This window comes from Schistocerca piceifrons, chromosome X (assembly GCF_021461385.2).
Source record: "Schistocerca piceifrons isolate TAMUIC-IGC-003096 chromosome X, iqSchPice1.1, whole genome shotgun sequence".
NCBI classification, from domain to species: Eukaryota; Metazoa; Arthropoda; class Insecta; order Orthoptera; family Acrididae; genus Schistocerca; species Schistocerca piceifrons.
In genome coordinates, this window is record NC_060149.1 from 246681387 (window position 1) to 246697376 (window position 15990).

A 15990-nucleotide genomic window follows, 5' to 3' on the forward strand; every position below is an offset into this window, starting at 1 on the left:
GCAGTAACATGGACGCTTTCGCTGAATACTGTTATCCAAGGATAAGTTGCGTGTGTGTGGTTTCGTAAGATCGCTTCTCTCTGGTGTGAGAGCAAGAAAACTACCTTGATACTTTTGTAACTCTGTGATATTCTTCCCAGTCAGTTCGGCAATTAATACTAGAGCATTTTAGACTTCATACCCGTATCGACAGAGAACCACGTTGTTGGCACCTAATAGACACACGGTATTTCAAAGTCTTTGTATAAAATCGTTTATCGATGCAGAATCACTTTTGTTAGAGACAAAATGTTCGCTGACGCTTCCCGACGACACTACATGTGCTTCAGCTTTCGCCGGCACTGGACAACTAAATTTTGCCAAATCTGCAGGGTCCGTTATTCAGGTATGCATACAACCTACTCTAGCAAATTTATAGGGTGCTTTTCACCAACAAAATCTTAATAATGTGTGTCTCTAAGCGGAGAAAGCTTTTTTAGAAGCGAATCAGGGACTTTAACTTGGTCGGCCTACCACTTTCCACGTTGACAAGATGACTGATTTATAGACAACATACATTGCATGGCCACGACGTAGAGTGCCTACAGCCTACAGCCTCTCAAGAGCATAAGCAATATATTTCATAACAGAGTTATATGATCACTTCTTCGAAACCTCGTAATTATTTCCCCACTGCGACGTGTAAGTTTGAATACCTACAACCTTTGTCTGTAATGATGCAAAAGCATGGCGTCCTGCGACGTCCCCTCGTGACGCTTCAGACAGCGATGTGTCGACACATACGAAAAAAAAGGCTTGATCTCAGAAGCCCATAAGAGGAGCAATATTGGTTAATGATATCACACTGGCACCAAATTTCACCACAATTCTGCGCAACACCTTCGTGGACGTGTCAGAGGATTACAAGATCGTCACAGTCCCTCTTACCCACATTTCACCCCTTGTTTTGACGCCTCCGCGATCGAGGTTTGAAGAGCGACGCTCAGCGTTGAGATAACGCGTTTCTCTTACAAGTGACCGAGGAAAACATTTCAGACACACCGCCGCTAGGAATCTACATGAAAATGCCTTCGGGGTTGGCATAAAGAGCGCCAGTGCCCCTTCCCTTGAGGCGTTGATTCCACACATTTTGCGATAGAAAACGACAGTTAACAGTGCGGCGAGAAGTAGTACGACGTTCCTCATAATCTTTGACATCGCTAACGCCCCACGGACGCTTCAGTCCTTCTCTAAGGAGATCGTCGGCTAGTAACTACACTGAACCTGATAGTACCCATTTCCAGTGCAGTGCGACCGCAATTTCTGCTCTGGTGTACAGTGTGGAACCACAACCGTTTAAAACCATTCGACGAAATTGGAGCGCGATCCGAAGTATCAAAGGGTGGTTATTTTTTTCAACCCTCCTGTGGCGTGATCACGGAGGGGTGCCACATTGACACATGCGTGAATAAAACAGCAAAGCGTTCCTCTAAGGCCCACCAGTTAGGCAGTGCTGTCAGTTACACCCGCCTTCGTTTGTTGATCACTGTAAAAATGTATCTGCACAAAAAAAATCGCTGAGAGTTCTGGCCACCTGTTATTAGGCATGCCGGAGCGGAGACGTGTCAAGTGAAACTTCCTGGCAGATTAAAACTGTGTGCCCGACCGAGACTCGAACTCGGGACCTTTGCTTTTCGCGGGCAAGTGCTCTACCATCTGAGCTACCGAAGCACGACTCACGCCCGGTACTCACAGCCTTACTTCTGCCAGTACCTCGTCTCCTACCTTCCAAACTTTACAGAAGCTCTCCTGCGAACCTAGCAGAACTAGCACTCCTGAAAGAAAGGATATTGCGGAGACATGGCTTAGCCACAGCCTGGGGGATGTTTCCAGACCACTTGCCCGCGGAAGGCAAAGGTCCCGAGTTCGAGTCTCGGTCGGGCACACAGTTTTAATCTGCCACGAAGTTTCATATCAGCGTACACTCCGCTGCAGAGTGAAAATCTCATTCTGGACGTGTCAAGTGGTTGCCTAGCTGCGTCACACGTTTTCTCTGTACAGGTACATTTTTAAAGTGCTGCACAAACGTGGGTGAATCACACTGACAGAACTGCCGAACTAGGGGGGTGAGAGTCTTCGACGGACCCTTTGCCGTTTTATTCATACTTGTCGCATCCCTCCGTGATCACGCCACAGAAAGGCGCGAAACAGGCACCCTTTGATGCTTCGGATCACGCTCAAATTTCGTCGAATGGTTTTGAAGCGTCTCGTGTCGTTCTGCTCCGTACACCAGAGCAAAAATTGCCCTCGCAGTGCGATCACATTCACTGGTGTTGCTGGCCCACAATGTCTTTAGATAAAAGTTGAAGTGTCCTTGGTGTACTAGCAGCGTCAAAGATTGTCAAGAACGTCGCCCTGTTGTTCATCACACGGCGAACTGTCGTCTTCGATCGCATAATGTGTGTAGCGCCTCAAGGGAAGGATGTTTTCGTTGTCTCCCTTTATGCCAGGTCTCATGTCGACTCCCAGCTGCGGTGTGTGTGAAATCTTTTCACGGGTAAGAAAAATGCTTAATTTCAACGCTCAGCGTCGCGGTTTTAACCTCGATTGCGGAGACGTCAAAATAAGGGGAGAATTGTGGGTAAGACGGCCTACACATCCTCTGACACGTCCAGGTGGTATTGTTCAGCATTTTGGTGAAGATTGGTGCCGATGTGACATCATTAACCCACCTTACACCTCACATGAACTTCTGAGCTCTGGCTACCACTCGAATTCAAAAATCTTAGCAGTAATCCACGCGCTTTCAAATCGAAACTGAAGAGTTTCTACTCTGTCAAAGAGTTCCTTGAAAAATTAAGCTGATTCTTATTGTATTGTTGATTGCTTTTATTTAAACTTACGGACTGACATTTTTCGGGTTCATAAACATTTATTTTTATCTGTTATTACTTTTATGTTGTAATTTCATGTACTGACACGTTCCATGACCTTGGAGATTTGCTCCTCAACTTGTTCCTACGGAACTTGACGTGTAAATAAAATAAATAAAAAACCTTACATCTCACGTTAACGTCTGAGCGCTGGTCTTCTTTTTCGCACGTGTCGACACTTTGTTTACTAAAGCGTCGCCGGGCCTGAGGGTAACGTCGCAGGGCATCACTCTTTTTTACAAAATATTTTCTTCGCGCGATCGTGAGATGATCACGTATTGTAGAAAAGTTTCGGATATCTGTACCGATGTTAACAATTATTTTTCGACCCTGCATAAGCAGAGAAGATTTGACGGTCAGGAGATGAAAAGGTAACATGCACCTGTATTCTCACAGACCAAGGAGGGGCTGGTGCAAATCTTCTTTCTCGTACTATCCGTGATTTCCTTGCGTCACTTGACTCGCATGCCGGAATGGTTCTCCAATAAAGGCACAAATGATTCCTTCCTACACCTCGTTGTATGAGCCCATTATCTGATATCGTTTATGCATTAAATCTTAATTCCCTCTTCCAAGGCCTGTACATATTGCTTGAAATATTTGCTGTACTTAGTTATCCGCCTGTAACACAACATTTACGTATGACTTTTTTTATAGGTAGAAAAGCAAAGTTCACAACTTTGAGATGCTTCATGATAATCATTTTATCAGTGTTGCCGTCTTATATTACTACACCTACATTTTTTTAAAAAAAGAAGAAAGGTAAAATATAGCTTTTACAACGAAACTGATAAATATGTGATAATACTTACTTATATTTTGAATATAGATTTGTTTGACACGCACTTCTGAGGTCGAAAAAGGAGGGTGGGGAGGAGAGGGTGGGAGAGGAAAGTAATTACACAGAAACTATCTGTGAAAATGAGTTTGACTGAAAAGAGTGCCAGTAAAGTTTTTCAAAATGGGTCTCAAAGTGGAAAGGTGTGACTTGCGTCCGTGAATAATTAGATCTGCAGCCAAGAGATGGATCCCACACTATCCGTGTTGTCGTAGATGCGAGCTAGGTTTAGAGTATATTTCTTTTCACACAGGTTGTCTGTCTACCGATACTTAAAGAAATGTTTTCAATGTTTGGAGATGACTGACACATGGCTCTGCCACATTCAGATCTTTCGGAGAGTTTTAGGACATCTCAGTCTCGAGGATGTTTCGCGGTCGGCCAATGAAGAAAATTTTATAGTGGTGGAATAATACGAAAATGGTGTCATACCTCCTAACAGGTGAAACCTCGGGAGTATGTACACCATCAACAGACTTAGAGTTCGGAGAAAACATCTGAAATATCGGTTTCGACGATACGAAATCCTCAAAAAAAAAAAAAAAAAAAAAAAAAACAAAACTAAATGAGGCACATCTCGTTACGTGGATAACAATTACTGACAACGAAACGTTGTCCTGTAACTATGGTAATCGAACCAATTCGCACCTATAACAGTCCAGATATCCTCGTTTGTGGGAAATAGAATAGTGGCCGTTTTGTTGGTGCAAAGAACAACGAGTGCTTAAACTTGTAGTGACCCTTAAAACTATACGCTCAAGATATAGACCCGAAAATCACGAATTTAAAGCTCTGCAGCGCATCATTCAAATATTTTCGCTGACTATTGAGCTACAGTGGGTTTCGAAGTTAATGATAAATTTGTAGCGAATTGCAGAAACCTTCTCGATCGATCACAACTGGTCACCGGGATGCAAACCCAAATCCTTGCTCGTGAATAACAAAATTCTGTGATAGGTAAAAGGTGTGCTTACAGTTAGTATCCATGTCAGAGTTCATTTCTGTGTGTTCTCCACTGGAGAGAAAAAATTTCATGGTGCTGGGTCTGGCAGGTAGCCTTCAATATACATTGTAATGCATTGCGCGCTATAGGCGGAAAGTCTCATAACTGGTGTTAAATCACAGGAATCAGTAACAGCGCATTCGCCAAGCAACAATTTACAGATGTGAAGAGAAGGAAGACAGTTTAACGGTCTTGTTAATATCAAACTCCGTTAGAAAAAGAAGGGAGAGGAATTGCCCATGGTCTACGTAACGAAACTGTCCTAGTATTTACTTGGAGTGATTTAGGTAAAGCGTAAGAAGATAAATCAGAATAACCGGACGGGGATTCTGCAGTCGTTTCTTCCAAGTAGTTTAAGTGCCGGATTACTTGGATATGTTTTACTGATGTGATATAAAATTTTCAAAGCGCAAACTGTCACAATAAATCATTGCGCTTGTTATTTCTCTACTGGCTATATATTTCACTCAATGCTTTCGAAGTATTATTTATATATGTAAATCATCCATTCGCCCTGCAATGTTTCGCACTGAAATAAAATGTTTTGAACATTCGTGATGGATGAAACCTCTGTCACGGTACTCAAACTTATATCTTTGCTCGCGAACAGCGAATTCTGGGTGGAGAAGAGATGTGCACACAGCTGTCATCTGTAATTGTATTCTTCACTGCAAAGAAAAATCTGCACCCAATAAAATGAAGAACTCTTACTACTCTGATGCAGAAATTCGGTCCTAATACCAGCAAAAGTAGACTGCCAATGGTCACAAGTACGGGAAGTACCTTGGGAAACCTTAGATAAAAGACAAAGAAAACAGTTTTCAATGAAATTATGGAGCATTTCCCACAATCTATGTTTCTGGGCTATTCATGATATAAAATATATTTATATTATGATATAAAAAATTTGATCGGGTGAACATCTTTATTCCACAAAAATTCATGATACGGTCAAAATTTAATCGCTCGTTCAACCACGTAAATAAATTTGCTCTGTCGAAGATTTCGACTGAACTGAAATGTTACTTCTCACAGAAACGTGTCAGACGATGAGTGGAGAAATACACAGAGGTAAATTAGGCCGTGAGGCCTGTTCTAATAATCCCGTAGGTAAAGTATGACCGCGAAAAACATAGGTCAGTGTTTCATTCCGGCTTTGGTACTCATTTTTTTCTGACGATTGGGTCAGAGGCCGACACAAGGACAGACTTCATAGATGAATGGTAACGTATAGCTGTAGTGAAAAATAAGATAATGTTTCTTACTCTGCAGCCAAGACAAAAAGAACATAACAGAACGCAGAAGGAACATAATGAAAATAAGCCATATATGACTAAAAAGAAATGTGTGATAACAGAATTGTTTCAAACTCAAGAACAAATACATAGCATTAATGAAATTTACTCGCTTTATTTACCTTAATTTTGCTGTGTCAGTTTTGACATTAAATATTTTTTTAGAATATAATCCTTTCATTACATTGGTGTGTAATCTAAGTGTTATATACTACAGCACGTATTTTGTATTCATTTAGGATGACGCGTGGTGGACGTCCTGCTAATTGTCTTCTGAGTGACATTGAACAAAGAGACCTTCGTCCCGGGATTGACTTCGTTCACGAAGAAGATAACTGGCTGTTTGCCTGGAACTCCAGAGATCCAGTTTGCCAGCCTCAGTACCCCATAAACAAAGATCCCCCAATTGAACACAACTACATACGTAAGTATACTCACAAAACAGTAATTTTCTTTAGTCAGGATGTTTTCAGAATGCTTTTTTAGTATGACATGCCTCTAGAACTCGACTATATACATTGATCTGTGTTCTTATTTGTAAATTACAGTACAACGTCACAGTTACTAGATGTGTGTTGTGTGACAAGGTATCTTTCATAAAGACATGCTTAAATTCAATAACTCTTTCGTGTTTCGTGAAAACTTCATAGGCCTATGTCACTGAATGCAAAGTTACCAGAAGACTAAGAGATGGTAATAAATCCCCCAATACAGTGCCAGTCCAAAACAAAATGAAACGATACGTCTATGAAAGCTACTTACCGCTAATATATTTCATTATTTACAACTGTACCATTTTCTATAAGACGTTTGCCGGCCGTTGTGGCCGAGCAGTTCTAGGCGCTTCAGTCCGGGACCGCGCTGCTGCTACGGTCTCAGGTTCGAATCCTGCCTCGGAAAAGGATGTTTGATGTCCTTAGGTCAGTTAGGTTTAAGTAATTCTAAGTTCTAGGGGACTGATGACCTCCGATGTTAACTGCCATAGCGCTCAGAGCCATTTGAACCATTTTTGTATATGACGTTTACATGTAAATCAGTATTCCTCAAGCCGCCTGCTGTTATTTGTGGGGCGTACTTCTGTTACCACTATCTGTCCCCCCATCCCTACCCTGTTCCATTTGCGAATGGCGCATGGGTAGAATGATTGTCGGGATACCTCTGTATTACCTCTAACTTCTCGAGTGATCTCATTGTTGTCATTTCCCGAGACCTAAGTCGGAGGAGAAAACATGTTGTCCGACTTTTTCCAGAACATAGTCTCTCGGAATTTCAGTAGTAAACCACACTGTAATGCACAAAGCATCTTTTGTACCATCAGCCACTGGAGTCTGTTGAGCATCTCTGTAACGCTCTTGCGTCGACTAAACGACCCTCTGACGAAATACATTGCTCTACGTTGTATCTTCCCTATCTCTTGTTGTCTACAACCTTTGGCACTATGGACACCTCATGGGCCATTCAGCCCTTCTCAACAAACATGAATGGGCTTTAACCGCACTGAATGTGATCTGAACCCTTTGGAGTGCAAAGCGAGAGCAAGGAGTCAACCAGTATATTGCTCCCTCTTACGTATATCTCGCGAAGAGACCATGAGGATAAAATCAGTGAGATTAGAGCCCACACAGAGGCGTACCGACAATCCTTCTTTCCACGAACAATACGAGACTGGAATAGAATGGAGAACCGATAGAGGTACTCAAGGTACCCTCCGCCACACACCGTCAGGTGGCTTGCGGAGTATGGATGTAGATGTAGATGTAGATGTACTAGTACTAGGCCTACATGGTAAGGGCTCCAGTGCGATGAGAATACTCACGAATCGTTCGAACAAGTGTTTCAGAAGCCACTTCTTTCCTGGATCTGTTACATTTGCTTAACACTCTTCCTAGGAATTTCTATGGTTGGCCGAAGATAACATTTCAGACACACCGCCGCTGGGAATCGAAAGCAAAGTGCTCAGCGTGGTGACATAAAGGGCGGCAATGAAACCACCCGTTTCCTCAGGACGTTGGTTTCCACACATTTCGCGATCGAAAACAATTGTTCGCAGAGCGATGAGCAAAATTACGATGTTGTCTACAACCTTTGGCACTATGGACACCTCTTGGGCCATTCATCCCTTCTCAACAAACATTAATAGTCTGTAACGGCACTGAATATGATCTGAACCCTTTGGAGTGCAATGCGACAGCAAGTTTTGCCCTGGTGTACGAGGTGGCTCCATTAGGGCCCATTCAAAACCATTAGACGAAATCTGAACGTGATCCGAAGCAGCAAATGCTCCTTATGCTTTTTCGGTGCTCCACGTTCAAACCCTCCTGTGGCGTGATCGTGGAGGGATGTGACGTTGACACATCCATGAATAAAATGGAAAAGTGTCCCTCTAAGATCCCCAATCCAGCAAAACACACAGTGGCAACCGCCTACATTTATTTAGTATATTACAAATGTGCCTTTTCAGAAGAAACCTGCGAAATACTACTAGGCGGCCGACCGATGTGGCCGAGCGGTTCTAGGCGCTACAGTCTGGAACCGCGCGACCGCTACGGTCGCAGGTTCGAATCCTGCCTCGGGCATGGATGTGTGTGATGTCCTTAGGTTAATTAGGTTTAAGTAGTTCTAAGTTCTAGGGGACTGATGACCTCAGAAGTTAAGTCCCATAGTGCTCAGAGCCATTTTTGAACTACTAGGCGCCTGCAGGCAGTCAACTGGCCTCAGAGGAGTGTCAAATGATTTCCTACCTGCACGCACTTTGAGCTATTTCGTAGGTTTTCTCTGTAAAGGCACATTTTTAAAATTCTCTGTTAGTGTGAGCAGGTTCTCAGAGGGTTTTGCCCAACTGCAGGGTGTTAGAGGGACCCTTTGCCCTTTTCTTCTCGCATGTGTCAACGTCGCACCCCTGTGTGCTCACGCCGCAGGAGGGCGCGAAACAGGAGCATTGAAAAAGCATAAGGACCCTTTCCTGCTTCTGCTTTGGATCACGTTCAACATTTCTTAGAATGGTTTTAAACGTCTCCAGTGGAACTACTCTGTACCCAAACGAAAAACTGCAGTCACACTGCACTCCAAATGGATCATATCTCGTTCAGTGGGGTTACAGGACCGTGATGTTTGTCGAGACTGTTTGAATAGCCCAAGATGTATCCACAGTGACAAAGCCTCCTTATGCGTTTTCAGAGCTCCAGTATCCAACCCCCCTGTTGTCGTCAAAAACGTCGTCCTTTTGCTCATCGTACTGTGGACTGCCTTTTCTGCCGCGAAATGTATAGAAATCAAACTCCTAAGAAAGGGAGTGGTGTCATTAACGCACTTTATGCCAACCCTGGAACCCTCTTCGTTTCGATTCTGAGAGCCGGTCTGTCTGAAATGTTTTCCTCAGCCAACCAAATGAACACCGCGTGATTTCATCGCCGGTCGTCACTGTTCTGACCTCCATCGCAGAGGCGTCAAAAGAAAAGGTTGAATGTACGTAAGAGAGACTCTGACGACTTTCCCATCATATGGCACATCCACGATGGTGTTGGGCAAATTTTGGCGACATTTGGTGCCAATGTGCATCATTAATCCACTTGACACGTCACAAGAATTTCTGAGCTCTGGTCTTTTTTCGTAGGTGTCGACACTTTGTTGTTTGATGCGTCGTCGAGCCGGAGGGTGACGGCGCAGGGCGCCACGCTTTTATACCATTATAGACGAAGGTTGTAGCCACCTTTGAACCAAATTTTGAAGTTATGCGTTGGAATGGGACAACATTATGGGGTTTCGATAAAGTGATCCTTTAATTGTGTTGCGCAGTGTACACTCCTGGAAATTGAAATAAGAACACCGTGAATTCATTGTCCCAGGAAGGGGAAACTTTATTGACACATTCCTGGGGTCAGATACATCACATGATCACACTGACAGAACCACAGGCACATAGACACAGGCAACAGAGCATGCACAATGTCGGCACTAGTACAGTGTATATCCACCTTTCGCAGCAATGCAGGCTGCTATTCTCCCATGGAGACGATCGTAGAGATGCTGGATGTAGTCCTGTGGAACGGCTTGCCATGCCATTTCCACCTGGCGCCTCAGTTGGACCAGCGTTCGTGCTGGACGTGCAGACCGCGTGAGACGACGCTTCATCCAGTCCCAAACATGCTCAATGGGGGACAGATCCGGAGATCTTGCTGGCCAGGGTAGTTGACTTACACCTTCTAGAGCACGTTGGGTGGCACGGGATACATGCGGACGTGCATTGTCCTGTTGGAACAGCAAGTTCCCTTGCCGGTCTAGGAATGGTAGAACGATGGGTTCGATGACGGTTTGGATGTACCGTGCACTATTCAGTGTCCCCTCGACGATCACCAGTGGTGTACGGCCAGTGTAGGAGATCGCTCCCCACACCATGATGCCGGGTGTTGGCCCTGTGTGCCTCGGTCGTATGCAGTCCTGATTGTGGCGCTCACCTGCACGGCGCCAAACACGCATACGACCATCATTGGCACCAAGGCAGAAGCGACTCTCATCGCTGAAGACGACACGTCTCCATTCGTCCCTCCATTCACGCCTGTCGCGACACCACTGGAGGCGGGCTGCACGATGTTGGGGCGTGAGCGGAAGACGGCCTAACGGTGTGCGGGACCGTAGCCCAGCTTCATGGAGACGGTTGCGAATGGTCCTCGCCGATACCCCAGGAGCAACAGTGTCCCTAATTTGCTGGGAAGTGGCGGTGCGGTCCCCTACGGCACTGTGTAGGATCCTACGGTCTTGGCGTGCATCTGTACGTCGCTGCGGTCCGGTCCCAGGTCGACGGGCACGTGCACCTTCCGCCGACCACTGGCGACAACATCGATGTACTGTGGAGACCTCACGCCCCACGTGTTGAGCAATTCGGCGGTACGTCCACCCGGCCTCCCGCATGCCCACTATACGCCCTCGCTCAAAGTCCGTCAACTGCACATACGGTTCACGTCCACGCTGTCGCGGCATGCTACCAGTGTTAAAGACTGCGCTGGAGCTCCGTATGCCACGGCAAACTGGCTGACACTGACGGCGGCGGTGCACAAATGCTGCGCAGCTAGCGCCATTCGACGGCCAACACCGCGGTTCCTGGTGTGTCCGCTGTGCCGTGCGTGTGATCATTGCTTGTACAGCCCTTTCGCAGTGTCCAGAGCAAGTATGGTGGGTCTGACACACCGGTGTCAATGTGTTCTTTTTTCCATTTCCAGGAGTGTATTTGTTTTATGCGGCCAATCCACTTAAGGTCGCTCCAGATAGTTACTCCTAGATATTTTACGATGGATACTGTTTCCAGTAATTTTTCATCATCGATGATGTAGTTGTATAGTAGCGGATTTTTCTCCTGTGTATGCGCTATATGCTACATTTATTTACTTTCAGGGTCGACTACCAGTCCCTGTACCATTCATCAATCTTCTGCAGGCCCTTTTCGAAACGCTACAGTCATATATGGTAAACGGTAACGGTTCTATCATATCACACTTCCTTGGGGTGCTCCAGAAATTACCTTTACATCTGTCAGTTTTGGTCCGTTAAATGCGACGTGTTGAGTTCTCTTTGCCAGTTAGTCTTGAATCTAGTGACAAATATGGTTCGATACTCGGTAAGCTGGCATTTTTCACTAAACGGCAGTGCAGGGTGGGGTCAAATGCGTTCCTTGTGCCTAGGAACACGGCATAAACCTGAACACTGATGTCCACAGTTCAGTGGATCTCATGGAGAAACACAGAGTTGAGTTTCGCAAGAGCTCTGTTTGCGGAATCCATGTTGAGTCTCCAAAAACGCCATAATACGTGAACAAAAAAACATGTTCCATAGCTCTACAACAGACTGATGTCAACGATATAGGCCCATAACTATGTGCATCTGCTCTACGACCGTTCTTGAAAACGAATATCACCTACGTTAGTACCCTCCGTTGCTTCCCAACATGAAACTTCTGAATTTTTATAATGTTCCTTGCCTTGAGATATGAGGAATTCTGTTAATTTATTTGCGATTTCTCGGCGTGATTGATTAATGGTGTACTTTCAGTTGCTCAGCTGAATTGATGATTCTACTTTTGTGTCACGATATATCGACATCCGACAGAGACGTCTTCTTGAGGTTCAGCTTGCTGTGTATTTACCCTTCCTCTCTACTTGGATTCCGACCAGACTGAAGTACTGTTGGTATCACGTCGCTATTTATAGCCGAGTTCGTATTCCAGGAGCCGGCATGTCCTTTGATGCCCATTTGTTATTCATTTGTATTTCGGAGCCAGTGCTATTATTCAGTGAAATGCACATTCTCTCTTATTCTCTCTGCGTTTCCCAGCTCTGATATCCGTAACCGTTTCTTAGGTTTTCCGACATCTTTATTTCGATAGACTCTATAATTACATTGTTCCATAAACTTGGCGCTTGCCCCACGGTATTGGTCTCGTCGTATTTCATTTTGTGATTACGCTCGAGGCAGCGCTCGGCGACAGCTGACAAATGCTTTATGCGGCCAGAGGGGCCATCAGGTGGCGCAGAGCGTTCAACTACGTGTACCTAATCAATTACGGCGAATCGATATAGTGGGAGCTCTGCAGAGACACATTACGCCGTAGCCGTAACAAACGAAAAAATCCAGTCAATAGATACCTTCGTGAAGATCAAATAAGGCCGATAAACGTTATTCTAATAAAATGCTTCTAGGTATGTGACGGTGGCATCCACACCAATTATAAAAATGGGTGTATTGATGTACAATGATGAGCCGGAACGTTGAGACCACCGACCTACTATCGATATAAACCAGTCCAGGCGATAGCAGCGCCACCTGGCGAGGAATAACTGCTAGTCAGACACACAAACGGTGCATGTAGTATCAGTGAGCGTGCTCTCCGTGCGTAGAATGGGGAAGGCTCTCGATCTATCTAAGTTTGGCCGAAGGCAGATTGTGATGCCTCGGAGGACCGGCACGAGCAGTTCGGAAACTGCACGTCTTGTCGGGTGTTGGAGGAGTGTCGTGGTGAGTGCCCTTCAGCAAGTCGCAAAACCAAGGTGAAACCACGTCCAGACGTCGTAGGGTTGGGCGGCCACTCCACATTCGGGCATACTAGCCTGGGCAGACTGGTAAACTGTGGCGGAACTAACATCAGACTTTACTGCTGAGCAGAGTACAAGTTTGAACACACAGTGCACCGAACACTCCTAATGATGGGCATCTGGTGCCGACGACCCATGCGTGTGCCAATGTCAACACCGCGATATCGGCAACTACGACTGAAATGGGCACGTGACCATCAGCATTGGATGCTGGCGCAGTGGCAGAGCTTTGCTTGGTCTGATGAATCCCATACCTTTTTCATCATAACGATGGGAGGTCGCGAATCCGTCGTTTTCCAAGGAAACAACACGTTGATACTGTACTGCGGGACGGAGACAAGCTGACGGCGGCTCCATTATGCTCTGGGGAACATTCACGTGGCTATCTATGGATCCAGTAGAGCTCGTTCAAGGCACCACGACGGCCAAGGAATATCGCACATTGCTGCAGATCTTGTTACCACCACTTCATGACGATCATGTTCCCCGACAGCAATGCCATTTTTCAACAAGGTAATGCGCCATGCCACAAGGCCAGGAGTTTGGTGGAGTGTTTCGAGGAACACAGTGGCGAGTTCCAGTTGATGTACTAGTCGTCCAACTCGACATATCTGAACCCTATCGCACACATCTGGGATGTGATTGAACGTGATGTCAGAGCTCATCGTCACCCTCCCCGGAATTTACGGGAATTAGGTGACCTGTGTGGGCAGATGTGGTACCAAATCCCTCCAGTGATCTACCAAGGCCGCATTGCTTCCATGTCACGACGCGTCGTTTCTGTTATCCGTTTTAAGTATTCTTACCACTAACTCTATTCGCACCACTTTTCGCAGACAGTATTTCCACATTTGCCGCTGAATGTACCTACAGTAATATATCATTGTAAGACACATATTTCAAGAGAAATGACGTCAAATACTGAGATGCGTGAAAAAATTGGCGCATCATGCATGACGTTTAATTTATTACTTCTTTGCTACTAACTGTATTCACAACACATTTCGCAGACAGTAAGCACGTATACCACTGGATGTACTTCTAAAATTATACCATTGTACGACACGCAGCTCAGGAGATTCGACGTAATAAACATTAAGCTGCGTGAAAATGAAACTGCAGTGCGAAATTCGCGAGACATACAGATGAAATATGTGTACAAATACGCGTGAAATATGTTAAATATATGTGAAATCTATTTGACATTTGCTTATGTCACCAAAGCCACGGACATAAAGCCTATCTCAAACCCCTGGAGCCATTTCAATGGAATCTGTTACACATACTAGTTACAATCTGGAAAGGAATACTGTAGGGGTAATAATTACCAGCCTCCGATTGGGCTGCGTGTGTTAACATGGAAAGAGAAAGGAAGACAAGGAAATGGACTGACAGCAAGGAGGAAGAAGAAGACAGGCACAGATAAGAGGAGGAGGATGGGAGAGGAGATGGACAGAGACAGAGGGAGGAAGAGACAGACAGAGAGATGGGAGAGGAGGAGATGAACAGACAGACGGAGAAAATGGACAGAGAAAGGAGAGAGGAGGAGAAGGATACAGAAAGGAAAAGGGAGAAGATGTGCAGGGAGAGGGAAGAGAGGGGGAGAACAGAGAGAGGAAGGAGGAGAAGAAGGACAGAGAGAGGGAAGGAGGAGACTGACAAAGAAAGGGGTGGCGGAGGAGGAATTAGAGGGTAGAGGCGATGGTCAGAAGGGGAGGTGCAGATAGACAGAGAGAAGTGCAGGAGGAGATAGACAGAGAGAAGTGCAGGAGATGGGCAGAGAGAAGGGCAAGAGGAGATAGACAGAGAGTGGGGGTAAAGGAAGTTGGCAGAGAGAGGGGTAGGTCGAGAGAGACAGAGTGAGAGAAGAGTGGAGGTGATGTACAGGGACAGAGGGGATGCATAGAGAGAGGAGGGAGGAGAAGGGGATAAAGAGAGAGGGGATGAGTAGAAAGGGGAGGGTACGAGGTGGGTAGAGAGGAGGAGGGAGGAGAGAGTGAGCCGGAGGGCATGGACTGAGAGAGTGGGAAGAAGAAGATGGACAGAGAGAGGAAGGAGGAGGAGATGAACTAGCAGAAGCTTGAAAATAAATAGGTACCTGGGCAATGCTAAATTTCTCAGCTAGTATATGATTTAGCTACCAACGTTTCGGTTGCTATTCATGCAGCCTCCATCAGAGGGACTACTTGCTTCTTTTTTAATTGTTATTTCAACCCCCTCACCCCATATGGGCAGAGGGTGGACAGTCAGTGGTACAACTTCCCGCTCTTCGGCGAAAAGCGTGGACAAACGAACTGAGCAAAATTAAACTATGCACACCCGGTTGCTGTCATATTTTCACTGATGCACATCTCCCTCATGCTCTGTCCAGAGTACGTCACTGTGTCATTACGTTCAGTGTATGTGAGGAGCAGACGTGTTAGGTATCAGTTGGATGCAACACCAAATGATGCTCACGATGAAACAGCGCGTGTTCATTGTCGAGTGCTATGTGAAGCACAATTCTTGGAAAACGTTTACGCAACTGTTTGTGCAAGAGTTTGAGACTGGAAGTGTTCTGAAAAGTTTGTGAGGGTATTGAAGTGTAGGTTCCCTGAGAAATAACTGTTAAGAAAAAAATTCTATACGTTGCGCCCTTTCCGAGTTCATTAGCATTCAAGTCAACCAACAGGCCGTTGCGCGCTCGAATTCAAGCGGCCCGCCAAAGCCGGTGTCGCCAAACGTGTTTTTCGTTTGGTTTCCTAAAACCTAAAAAGAGGGCGATGCAAAATTGGACATGAGACATTGGTAAGGATTGAACCCGAATCAAAGGCTGAACGGTTTCGGTACTATCATCTACGCTATTAGAACAACTGCCGCT

General features: G+C 45.5%; 1 protein-coding gene across 2 annotated transcripts in view; it reads left to right on the forward strand.

Annotated features, from left to right (window-relative positions):
- Positions 1 to 15990, forward strand: part of LOC124721875 — a 524898-nt gene that overhangs the window by 464814 nt on the left and 44094 nt on the right. For both annotated transcript variants that reach the window (XM_047247017.1, XM_047247018.1), the window contains one exon: positions 6288 to 6472. In XM_047247017.1, the coding sequence (XP_047102973.1) occupies positions 6288 to 6472 (185 nt within the window). The remainder of the gene's footprint in view (positions 1 to 6287; positions 6473 to 15990) is intronic.